This window comes from Oncorhynchus tshawytscha, linkage group LG08 (genome assembly GCF_018296145.1).
Source record: "Oncorhynchus tshawytscha isolate Ot180627B linkage group LG08, Otsh_v2.0, whole genome shotgun sequence".
Classification (NCBI taxonomy): Eukaryota; Metazoa; Chordata; class Actinopteri; order Salmoniformes; family Salmonidae; genus Oncorhynchus; species Oncorhynchus tshawytscha.
This window is the reverse complement of record NC_056436.1, coordinates 77,805,112-77,818,516: the sequence shown is the minus strand read 5'-3', so window position 1 is coordinate 77,818,516 and position 13,405 is coordinate 77,805,112. Positions and strand designations below refer to the sequence as shown.

Genomic DNA, 13,405 nt, shown 5'->3' with positions numbered 1-13,405 from the left:
TGAAACTCCCTCAATCCAATTTATACCAATACAATGTTTTTAAATCCATGAGTGGAGTTGTGTCCACTTCAGTAACAGAATGAGGTGTTGTAGTGCATGAGTCAAATAGTAATTCATATTTGGGTGCAGGGTTCAAAAGGAATGTACCGGGGAGAAGAAACAAACCCAGTGCACATTTGTCCATTTCCAGCACATGTACACTTTCAGCAGCACACATGCCTTGCTTTCCTCAAGAAACTGACCACAACCACTTCTCCTCACAGCGGAGTTTTATTCTTTCAACATCTCACAATACACATACTTCAAATGTTGTATGCATACAGTTCTAAATAGTTGGCTGCAGATGCTTATAGGACATTAGATCTTGTTTTTTGTTTTTTTACTTCAGTTCTACAAACCAACTATAAAAACTGACATCTTTAATTAGCACAACATAATTGTGTGTGTGTGTTTGTGTATGTGGGGGGGGTTCAAATCGGAACTTATAAATGTGAAATGACATAATAAAAATCAAGATGATGTCTCAAGTAAAAAAGATATCAATAAATACAACCTTCCCAGCATACCATTAAAAACTATTGGCATGTTTCGCAATCAAGTAATACTAACAGACATTATTCCTCTGAATGTGATGCACAATACAGCAATTAGAAAACCTAGACATCAACAAGTTTAACACATCACCCCAAAAAAATAGAAAAATCTGATCCAAATGAAAGTTACATTTCAATTGAGAATATAACAAAATACATCACCAACCTAGTATATACAATGTTTTCTCAATCACAGTAGCATGGTAGCAAAATCATTGAATAAGCACAAAACAAATGTTTAAAAATAAATTCACATATATATATTTATATATTAGTAGAACATTTCGCTTTGCAGACACCAGCATGAATAGTAGACTGAAAAAAATAATCCTGTTTTAATGTTTACATGGTTTATATGGGTTTACATTGCAGAATGAGAGAAACTGTTTTAGGAAAGAAGGATTGCACATAAGCGCTCAAAGTTAACTTGCAACATGAATCACATTCAAGTCTATGTCCCAAAGCCACATCACAGGGGTGGAGTGATCAAGTCTCTTTTAGGAAGTGTCTATATGGCTAAACTCGTATAAGTGTTATCACTCTGGTATCCTGTCTCCCTGCCTGCCTGCCTGTCTGCCTGCGAGGGATGCAGACTTGAGGAGAGAAAGAGAAGCTAGATATTAGGAGGTGATCTGAAAGGAGAACTAAAAACTCAAACAAAAAGGAAAGCCGTCTAGCGCATTACAATAGTTTCCTGCATTAACACTAGCCAAGTCATGTTGTTATTGTGTATTACGTCATGCATGCATAGAATAACTGGAACGTTCTGGAACCTTCAGGTAGTTCCAGAAAGGGAATCTAGTTTTTAGAACACCGGTCATAGTTCTCTCTGATGATACAAGGGAATAAGGGTTTACTCATCCACCCAAGTCAAAAAATGGCATCTAGATTTTCCTTACCCACTACAAGCTGAATATATGTTTCAAGACTATCAAAATAAGTTTAGAAAGGTCTCGTCATGCCTTAAGATCCAGTACTTATGGTTTATTATTATGAAAGAGAAGTCTGTACACGATTGGCTAACCATCTGTAGTCTGGCTGTTTATCTTTCCTTTACACAATCACACCAATGGACCAGACTATTTAAGATTTACCAGCACTTAAATATATAAAAAGCTAAATTGAAAATTATATTAATATCATTAATTTTCTCTTTTTAAATTAAGTTTTACAATAAATGCAGATCTCTTAGTAACAAAGGTACAAAATTATTTCTCATCAAGTGGAAAAAAAATGAGGTATTGCAAAAGGAGTTATCATCTTATGAAAAATGTGCCTAAAACGACTATTGAAAAAAATATTTAGAAAAGTAGTGCATAATAAATTTATATGTTCATGACAAAATAATCAGCTATAAAACACTGTACAAAAATCAGCAGGCCATGTATAAAATAATATCTTTATCTCTGTGACAGTAAGTTCTTCAGAGTGTCCAGCTACTAACGTATTCATCCTCCACAGCAAGGATCCACTAGCATATCCATCCGCCACAGTTCGGATCTATTTCCTCTACACTCCAGTCATGGGAGAGAGAGTGCATCAGATCACCATGAGACTAGCCTGGTTGTCCAGTCTGTCTGTGCTTTAGCCAACTCTCTGTGTTAATTAGCTGGACAAGGATAGGCAGAGGAGTTGGTTCAACACTGAAGCACATACAGGCCACGACCAGGCTACATACTATGAGTCACTCAGGGAACACTGTAGCTAGCTACCACTGTACTGTGAATTCCTACTAGTACTACAATATTAGCATGTTAGCATCCAGTGCTAATATCCCTGACAATATAAAGTGAGCTAATACTACTGCCAATACCTGATCCCTGCCTAGACAGCTAGGGCTTGTAGTCTATCAGCTGAAACCTGTCTTTCCAAAGACAGTTTCTCCCCTCTCTCCACAATTCAACAACTTAAAACAGCACTAGCCTTCCTGACCTTCTGAACCTGAAAATGGAGTCTTATAGTCCTTAAACCCCTCAGATAATCAACTGCCGTTGATCACTTGTTTTTAGGCCAATCTTTGGTTTGCCCATTTTGGCTACAAAGAGTCAATTTAAAACCATGATCTAGAAACACATGCCAGTAATCGCTGCCAGGCCCGAGAGGATAATCTTTTCTGAAATAATCCTGCATGTATTCTGAACAGTTTATTTATGATGAAGGGAATTGTCAGTCAGTCTGCCCTTCTGCAGTGGTTTTCTTTGACTATTGAACTTTAACCCGACCAGTTACTCTCAAACTTTGGTTAACGATACAAATATCAACCTAATCCTGCATGCGTAAATTAACAAAAATAAGTGTACCCTTTAACACACAACTGTTCTAGTTAATATACTGATTGAGGTGCAGCACATACCTCACTCAAATGTTATGTTACTCTTGACAACAAATGTAAGCAGCTTCGCCAGCTAATGTGAGAAAAGTACAGTCAAGTCAGAAGAAACACTTCTTCTCATATCTAATAATGCATCCAAGTACTCATGCACACCTTAACTTAAATTCAAAACGGGATTTCATTCACTTAGTTGTCCTTCTTAGCATTTACTGTTCTGAGAAGGTCTGATTAAAAAAATAAAGATTAAATTAAGCTTTTAAATTAATTTTCCAAACTAAATAGGAACCAGAAAAAAGAAAAGTGCATTTATTTTCTACAACATAGCCCGTCACCCTCTCCCTCCCTAGTTCCACCTAAAGGATATGTGTCGGGGCCGGTCGCCCCCCTCCTTGACCAGTGGCTTGTGGAACTCTCGTCCGGCCCGGGAGTGGATGGCGGCCCAGCAGTACTCACAGTAGTACTGGAGACAGGTGACGTTAGCGCAGAAGAAGGGAGCGAACTTCCCCCCACAGCGTGTCCCCTGGCACTCATCACACAGCTGGTCATCCAGCACGTATGGCTTCACTTCCACCTGGGGGAAAGGGGGAGGACAGAAGGGGAAAGAGGGAGGGAGGAGATGAAACATACCCAGATGGAATGAGACAAGAGAAACTCTTGGGGAGAAGCTCAGACCCAGCTCCATTTTGTAGCTTAGCTATTGTGTGCACGTGAGGTCTCTATGGTTCTTCTCCTGGACAAAATGCACGGCGTATGTGGCTCCGCTAAACTACCAAAGACCGACTGACTCACCCGTTTGTCGATCTCGCCGTGCTGCAGCTGAACGAATCGAGCGCTGATAGCAGCGATGTAGCTCTGCTGATTGGAGAATGCCACACGGCCCGCTCCTTTAGGGTACTTCAGCTCAGGGTCTGTGTCGATGCCAGCGTAACACACTCCTCCATACAGACGATCCATTATCATGGCCAGCTCCACTGGAACATTAACACATATAGGATGATGTGGCTGGCTGGGTCTGTCAGACAGTGTTAGCCTGCTGAGCTAAAGCCTAGGCATTACGACTGTAGCTCAGGGTCTTTAGCTCTTCCACTCTCTCACCCCATTCCACCCCAACATTCCTCACAGACACAGAAACACAGTCCAGTACCTGCGCGTAGAGGACGTGGCACCCCCCCTACGAAGATGGTCTTCCTGGGGTCCAGAGGCTGAGAGCCGTCCATCACAAAGTCACTGTCGTTCAGGTTCCAGGGACGGATCTGGACCTAGAGGAACACACAGGCATGGCCAGACAACGTTCAGATAACACCCATTTAACACTCAAACAACATCTAGAAAAGGCTGTAACAAATTCCATATAACGTCTGTAAAACTCTTTCAATGTCCATACAACTAGATGTGAACCATGGGGGGTGGACTGGGCAGAACTAGGGGGGTGGACTGGGGAAATCTCAACTATTTATACCAGCAGTGCTAGACTGACAAGGAGGACAGACAACTCCAACCAAGAAGTTTAATTACAGTTAAAAACATTTTTAAATACTGCCTGGGTGTGTGGGAGACTCAGACAGACTGTCTCACACTGGGCAGACACACACACACACACACACATAAAGCTCCACTCACAGGCTTGTCCTTGATGGTGGGGCTGGAGACACAGAGGTAGAGCTTGCCATCCTCCTCGATACAGGCATCAATCAGATCCTGGACAGAGCTCTCGTCTTGGAACAGCAAGAATGCATAACCTTAAGAGGGGAAAGAAAACGCTCAATACTCTCATGACCTTCATCTATTTCCCTTCATTACCGGGGCACGTTAGTATTCCCTTCATTACCGGGGCACGTTAGTATTCCCTTCATTACCGGGGCACGTTAGTATTCCCTTCATTACCAGGGCACGTTAGTATTCCCTTCATTACCGGGGCACGTTAGTATTCCCTTCATTACCGGGGCACGTTAGTATTCCCTTCATTACCGGGGCACGTTAGTATTCCCTTCATTACCGGGCACGTTAGTATTCCCTTCATTACCGGGGCACGTTAGTATTCCCTTCATTACCGGGCACGTTAGTATTCCCTTCATTACCGGGGCACGTTAGTATTCCCTTCATTACCGGGGCACGTTAGTATTCCCTTCATTACCGGGGCACGTTAGTATTCCCTTCATTACCGGGGCACGTTAGTATTCCCTTCATTACCGGGGCACGTTAGTATTCCTTCATTCATTACCGGGGCACGTTAGTATTCCCTTCATTACCGGGGCACGTTAGTATTCCCTTCATTACCGGGGCACGTTAGTATTCCCTTCATTACCGGGGCACGTTAGTATTCCCTTCATTACCAGGGCACGTTAGTATTCCCTTCATTACCGGGGCACGTTAGTATTCCCTTCATTACCGGGGCACGTTAGTATTCCCTTCATTACCAGGGCACGTTAGTATTCCCTTCATTACCAGGGCACGTTAGTATTCCCTTCATTACCAGGGCACCGAGTATTCCCTTCATTACCGGGTCACAGAGTATTCACTGGCCAATGTGACCATATCAGACTCACCTTTAGGTGGGAAATAGGACTTGCTCTCAGCTTTGTGGGGCCAATCGACAAACAGGTGACCGAACCGGCGGAAACTGGCGGTGATCTCATCTGAGAATGAAAGAGTCAAAGCTAGTCAACTACACAGTCAACTAGCCTTCAGGAACCTGCAATGGTGGTCCACAGCCTCTAAGCCTCTATGACATCATATGTCAGGGCCCATTACCATAGAAAACAGAGACGATTGTTTATAATCCTAAAACAACATTGTAGAAGGTGCAATATTCTGTTCATTGATCAATACCTTCGTCTATATCGGGGGGCAGTCCTCCCACAAACACCTTGCGTGAGTACCTCTCCACTCGCTCTCCGTTGAGCTGCGGGAAACAGTGGGCGGATCCTAAACCAGGAAGTCCCTGGTCACCTGACTCGTCCTCTCCGAAGGAGTGCTCGTCCCCCATGGGGAACAGGTTCGAGTGACCTGGAGAGCGGAGAGAAAGAGATACTCAAACCGTACTAACCCAGACACCCTGGATTTATTTGGCCACTTTGCACCCATTTGTGGTTAGAATTTTCCAAACCATACTGTGCTGACTCCGATATTTCATTTACACATTGTCCCTTCCAGCAATTATCGTGAATGTTTAACCAGGCCAGCTTGGTATAGCTCTGCTCAGCTCCGTTTGACTCAGTTTTGGAAAAAGGGTAAGATTTTACCCAAATAAATGTTATTGTGAAGACAAATGAGAACCATGATCATGAAACCAACCACAATTCCCTCAAGCACTTGCAACATAATGCTTTGTTAAAGTCCAGTGGCAAGCCACCACAGCCACGTCACAAAAGCCCAGCAGGAAACAGGCAGTCTACAATCCTGTCAGGTCATCTTCTTTTTTGCTGTCGCTCTCATACCAACCACAAGTGTTGAAAGTTGTTAATATAGCAATCTGTGAGACGGACAGTCAGCACGACTGCAACACAGATGACCTGGAACTCTACCAGGCTTATAGTATTTGGATTGAATTAATACATTTTATTTTTATGTAAAAAAAGAAAAAAAATACTAATTTCAAATCCTCAAATCCTCCCTGGGGACTTAAGTCTTCCTCTGCAGGTTCAGTCGGGACCTAGTGAACAGTCAGAGTCGGGAGGAAAACACATATCTGAAACAGTACCCTATTACACAGCGAGGCCAAACCAGACATAATCGAGGCTTTGCAAATAATGATATGATGGAAGCTAAAACATGAAGACATTTTGGGTTTAGCATTACCTCGTCGTCTGCCATAGCTCCTAGCTGCATGTAAAACAAGGGACAACAACCTTCATACCAACTCTTAACAGCACAGGGTTACAAAATAATGTAAATCCCATGAACAAATCACATCCAATTTACTACCACTACTGTGAATGACTGAACAAAGCTATAAACTTTATAGTATTGAGGTAAAGTAACATTTCCATACCATTCATGGGCAAAGACATGTCTCCGCCTTGGTGAGAGAAACCATAGCGACCTGGAGAGGAACAGACAGAAGTCAGTTAGAATACGCATATTATTTTGCATTCTAACTCCACCCGGCCACCGCATTCTAACTCCACCCGGCCACCGCATTCTAACTCCACCCGGCCACCGCATTCTAACTCCACCCGGCCACCGCATTCTAACTCCACCCGGCCACCGCATTCTAACTCCACCCGGCCACCGCATTCTAACTCCACCCGGCCACCGCATTCTAACTCCATACAGCAATCGTATTCTAACAACTGTAGCTGTTCTGTGATGTACTGAGGAGAATGAGAATTGAGATGAGCAGCAGAACCATCAAAGCATCCAGAGAACTCTGACTTAACAGCCAACCGATTGCGAGACGTGATCAGAGGGGAAATTAGAGCATAATCAGGGTGGATCGACTGGCCTACATTAACATAGTGACAGTCTTAGCAAAAAAAAAATGTGTCTTCAGAAATGTGATGCGACAAAACGTCATGTTTAATTCATGTTGGTGGAGAGAATAGAGAGTGGAGCAGAGATGAAAGTGCCAGCATGGAGGTACTTTAACAGGTAGCTTTGTGTGTGAGGTTGAGCAGGTTAAGACAGAAGAGTATTGCTCAGTACTCCCACCACTCAGAGGACTCAGTCTTATGAATGTGTCTGTGCTTCCACTACTCTGCTCTACTGTAGCAGGATGTCTTTGAAAAGACTTGACATCAACGAGTATCATCTTTTATGAGTATCCAGTACAACCACACTTTGTGTTGGTGCAGCGATTTGAGCTAAGCAGCCATTTCACCAACCAGTCAGAATTATGTGACATCAATCATCAAGCTCTACATAAAACATGCCATTACAGTATGTCCAGCTAATATTTTCTCATTGTTTGGAGTATTCCAGAATACCAGGGCCTATATTCACAAAGCATCTCAGAGTAGGACTGCTGATCTATGATCATGTCCCCCCCTGACCATATAATCATATTTCTTATTTTCTAAAAGAGAAAACTGATTCAAGAACAGCACTCTTATTCTGAGATGCTTTGTGAATACAGGCCCAGGGTGTTTTTTCATACTATGTGAAACAGAGAAACTCACCTTTCAAGGAATCCTGTTCAGCCCTCATAATATCAATTAGACTGTTCTCCAGGGAGTGCATGCTGAAGCCATCAAAGGAACGGGTTCTCTCCTGCTGAGAGACACACAGAGACAGGGAACACAATGATTAGCCTGCGGTGTTCTATGTAAGAACAGGAAAATAGAACCATTCTGACTCTAGAACCCAGAGGTGGTAGGTTCTAATCTAGACCCTTGACAAAGTTTTGCTTTGATAATAGATGATATCTGTGTTATCCTGGTACTTAAGACCCTCTAAACAGTTACACGTCCATGGAGAAGTTCTGTGGTGACGCTTATCAACTACAATACAGACTAAATCTATTTATCTGATTCTACAGAGATATCTACAGATGTAGATAATCTACTGCTTTGTATCACATGGCCCTGCCCCTGTCATGCCCCTTCCATGTGTAACTCTGTGTTGTTGTTTGTGTCGCACTGCTTTGCTTTATCTTGGCCAGGTCGCAGTTGTAAATGAGAACTTGTTCTCAACTGGCCTCCCTGCTTAAATAAAGGGGAATAAAAAAACAACAAAAAAGTAGATAAACAGTGATTATTTTTCAATTAATCCATTCCTTGAAGTAATCACTGATCTGTATGTGACTGGAAAGATAAAACTAGATTTACGCAAATCCAGGTCATATCAGATCTGCAATTTTCAAACAGGGCCAAAGCCTGCAGAAGTGAGATGACAGTATGTCAACATTTGTCATACAGGCGTTGTGGCATCTCTAACGCACTGCATCTCTAACAAGGACAGAAGACTGGGGTTTCCATCCCAAATGGCACCCTATTCCCTATATATAGTGCACTACTTCTGACCAGGCTCTGGTTAAAAGTAGTGCACTATACAGGGAATATTGTGCCATTTTGGATGAACACATTACCGGAATAGGCCTCATCCTGGCATTCGCTTACCACCACAATGACAGATGTATACGTCTACTTATCCAATAATACAGAGTTACTTACATGTGAGCGGAATCATTTAGTTGGCCTGATTGATGTTATCAGATGCTCTACTTACTAGACTCTCGTAACTAGATCATATTTGCTCTTATTTACTTAGATGTGTACTGTATTGTGCATAATTGAAAAGGCCTCAACAAGGCTTCATGTGTTGGTTTTAACAATATAAAAGCATGTTTTAACTCCACTTTCATTGTCCTGTAAGAGTGGATGAATATACTTTCCCCTCTACCGTTCGCTCATCTCTGTACTCACCTGGAAAGGGAAGTTGTCAGTGCGACTCATGCTGTCTTCCGGCCAAGGCTTGTGGTTGAACCCAGAGTTGTTACGAAGATACTTCTGAGAGGGAACCTGGAAGACAGGAAAATATTCTGTAGGACTGTACCATGTAGTACATGTGGGATAGTACCATGTGATAGTACCATTGATGTGCATAACAGGCAGTTTATATTAAGGCTCAATAGACAACAGTATTAGCTGGATTAGCTGTAGGCGTGAATAAATGATATCATAACCAACTAAATCAAGCACAATGAGTTTGGCAAAACATTTAAATGAAGGAAAATAATTTACTAGTTAAATTGTAGGTCATTATGATTATGGTTAAGCTACTCATCAGTCTGAGGCCTTTGGGACATCCAGTCTTAGCAGGTATGATGTGCTGTATATCTAGCTAGTACAGTGCCAGCTTGTTCAATTGGAGGTGTGCAGTATATCTAGCACAGTGCCAGCTTGTTCAATTGGAGGTGTGCAGTATATCTAGTACAGTGCCAGCTTGTTCAAGTGGAGGTGTGCAGTATATCTAGCACAGTGCCAGCTTGTTCAATTGGAGGTGTGCAGTATATCTAGCACAGTGCCAGCTTGTTCAAGTGGACAGGTACAGTGCCAGCTTGCGCAGTATGCCAGCTTGTTCTAGTACAGTGCCAGCTTGTTCAATTGGAGGTGTGCAGTATATCTAGCACAGTGCCAGCTTGTTCAAGCACAGTGCCAGAGGTGTGCAGTATAGTGCCAGCTTGTTCAATTGGAGCAGTATATCTAGCACAGTGCCAGCTTGTTCAATTAGCACAGTGCCAGCTTGTGCAGTATATCTAGTACAGTGCCAGCTTGTTCAATTAGAGGTGTGCAGTGCCAGCTTATCAGCAGCACAGTGCCAGCTTGTTCAATTAGAGGTGTGCAGTATATCTAGTACAGTGCCAGCTTGTTCAATTGGAGGTGTGCAGTATATCTAGTACAGTGCCAGCTTGTTCAATTGGAGGTGTGCAGTATATCTAGCACAGTGCCAGCTTGTTCAATTGGAGGTGTGCAGTATATCTAGCACAGTGCCAGCTTGTTCAATTGGAGGTGTGCAGTATATCTAGCACAGTGCCAGCTTGTTCAATTGGAGGTGTGCTGTATAACTAGCTAGCACAGTGCCAGCTTGTTCAATTGGAGGTGTGCTGTATAACTAGCTAGCACAGTGCCAGCTTGTTCAATTGGAGGTATGCAGTATATCTAGCTAGGACAGTGCCAGCTTGTTCAACGGGAGGTGTGCTGTATAACTAGCTGGACGAGTACCTGGTTGTTCAACGGGAGGTGTGCTGTATAACTAGCTGGAAGAGTACCTGGTTGTTCAACGGGAGGTGTGCTGTATAACTAGCTGGAAGAGTACCTGGTTGTTCAACGGGAGGTGTGCTGTATAACTAGCTGGAAGAGTACCTGGTTGTTCAACGGGAGGTGTGCAGTATAACTAGCTGGAAGAGTACCTGGTTGTTGGGGAAAGACTTCTTTAGTGGTGAGATGGAGTTGAGGGCCGTAACCCCTCCGTTGAGGCCCCTGCGGTACTCTCGGACCCCCTGTGACCCTCCCCAGCCACCGTACCCCACTCCAGGGCTCCAGGACGTGGAAGTGGGGGTGGAGGGGGCAGGGCTCTGGTAGCTGCCCCAAGGGGAGGGTGGCTTTGCCTGGGCTGGGGCCAGGTGGGGCAGCTGGGTGAAAGCTCCAGAGCGGTGGGGGTGAGGGGGGAAGGAGGGCTGGGGAGGGTGGGGAGAAGCTGGGGAACGGCGGTGCTGCGGGGGACCCCCTGGTTGTGGGGGTGGTAGTGGTGGGGGTGTGGAGAAGGGTGGTGCTGGGAGACAGGGCCAATCTGGGGGGAGAAGCTACCCCCCACCCCTCCGAAGCCGGGCCCGGCGTGGTGGGAGAAGTTCTGGAAAAGCATCGGGGGTCCGTTAGCGTTGGAACCGGCAGGGCCAAAGAACCCGCTCCCAACGTCCTCACTGACCACGGGGGAGGGGTTGGAGGGTACGGCCGGGGACCAGTTGTTGAAGGAGGTCAGGGAGGAGGTAGTGGTGGTGGACTGGGCTCCAGACGTCGCCATCCCCAGGCTGTCCTGGTAGTCAAACCCCCCCAGCACCGGAGGAGAGTCCATCCCACCCCTAAGCTTCTCCTTCCCACCACTGCTCTCCAATGAGCCCTTCTCCAGGGAGCAGTCCTCAGGTAGAGACCCATCTAGCTCCCCTAGGCCACCTCTGGTCTCTTGCTGCCCAGGGGAGAGGGCCTGCGGCTGGGCCTTCTCCTGCAGGTCCAGGGCTTTGGCCTTGTCGGAGTCAAGGATCTCATCCTGCATGTTACTGTGGGGTGTTACGGAGGGGAACAGCCAGGCGCTACCTCCTCCATTGGTGGCCGAGGTGCTATTGATGAATGAAGGGGGGCTGGGTGGGTTGGCGGGGTGATTGAGGTGGGAGGGTTGGGGTTGGAGGTGAGGGATCCTCACGGGGAAAGCAGACTTGTTGCCACTGCAGTTATTCTTCACCAGGACTCCGAAGCCGTAGTCATCCATTTATGAATCCTGGGGTAAAGGCAATGTTTCCTCCTTAACTTGGTTCTTCTTATCTCAGTGTCTTCTAGGCCTATGTCCTACTGTTTAACATGAGAAAGGAGAGAAGTGAGGGAGAGAAGGGGGAAAAGTGGGTGAGGGGGAGGTGAGGAGTGAAGGCATGAGCGAGAAAGGGGGATGTGGGGGAGAGTGGGGAGGGAGGGAGAGAGCGGGGAGGGGAGGGAGAGAGCGGGGAGGGAGGATTGAGGATATAAATACAAAGGCTGTCCCACCACAATTTGAGCCTACAGGCCTTCCAAAACACCAGCCTCGCCAACTGCAGTGACTTTGCTGCAGCCTGCTAGTCCTGTGATGTAACTCAATGAGAAGAAATCATTGACTCGCTCAGCCACGGTAGGCCAAGGCTACATGATAAAATTACACAGACTAAGCATAGCAGTAGCACTAACAAGCCGCAACAGAAAACACTCGAGTTAAGCTGCGTGGGTTAGACATGGTAGAAGCACATATCACCAACCAGGCAGGCTGGCTACACTGTTCCTTGACGTTTCACTTCCCAAAGGTCGTTATGTGGCTAGCAAGCTAACAGCTGCTACGTTGGGCTCCATGTGCCCTGTCAATCAAACACATTGCGATTATCAGTGTTTATCTATATGCGGTCTATATGCAGTGTAGTGTGTCTATGCCCGCGCGTTATAAGTAAGGTAAATACACCACCACCTACCGAATATCTAGATTATTTTTTTTCTCCAATGACCAACTCCGACGCGACCATTTAAAGCAAATACTGATGACGTCTCTTGTCTGTTCTGAATCTAGGGTAGCCTAGTTCCCTGTATAAAAGCTGCTACGGTTATAGCCGACAAGCTACCACAGTAGATACATTGTTGCCGATCTAGCGAGCAATCGACGCAGATAAGCAACAATGTCGACTAGAAATGAAATGTATCCTAAAATTCCACCTACAGCGATACACGGCCTGGATCTGCGGTAATATTGGTATTAAATGGTATGTGTATCTTTAAACGACCTCGTCGGTTTCGTGTCCTGTGTGTTCAATGTCATAGCTTAGCACCAATCGTTGTCATCATAATTTAGCAATTCCAAACTACGAGTACAAACCTGAGTGCAATTCTCTGGTATGACATTATATTTATGAAACTCATTCTAGGTCGTGCATTATGTACCTCTAAATTGTCGTCATGTCCTTATGGTTCCTAGATGTTGCCATATTTCAGCTTTTTTCCATTTTCTGCATTTCCAAGTCAGCCGGTGCGAATGGTCTCTTCTAGTCGATGACAGCTGGACCAGTCAGTTAGACACTTCCGTCTCATAACCCCGCCCCCTCCACCAACTCCCGTCCACAGACTGCAAGGGTTTCCCTCTGCGGCCTCGCCCCTTTCCACAGATGAATGGGGTTTCATTGGATATGTGTGGGGAAGCCACACCCATCTCACGCCTTTTCAACGAAATTGCACATGCATTCAAGACGTTCTCCGCCCAAATAAGGATGTCGAGAAATTCATGGGTGGGAGTTGGACATACAGGAAAATAATGTAAG

The 13,405-nt window shown here is 45.0% G+C and overlaps 1 protein-coding gene across 1 annotated transcript; it reads right to left on the bottom strand.

Moving 5' to 3' along the window:
* Positions 1-254: 254 nt before the first annotated feature.
* Positions 255-13,155, bottom strand: LOC112255903 (cytoplasmic polyadenylation element-binding protein 4). Its single transcript, XM_024428741.2, is given in 13 exon segments — positions 255-3,496; positions 3,715-3,896; positions 4,070-4,184; positions 4,546-4,664; positions 5,472-5,561; positions 5,755-5,931; positions 6,724-6,747; positions 6,917-6,967; positions 8,043-8,133; positions 9,288-9,383; positions 10,775-11,092; positions 11,095-11,927; positions 13,032-13,155. Coding segments are annotated over 12 exon segments (2,244 nt in total). The 5' UTR covers positions 11,848-11,927; positions 13,032-13,155; the 3' UTR covers positions 255-3,268.
* Between the last annotated feature and the right edge of the window lie 250 nt (positions 13,156-13,405).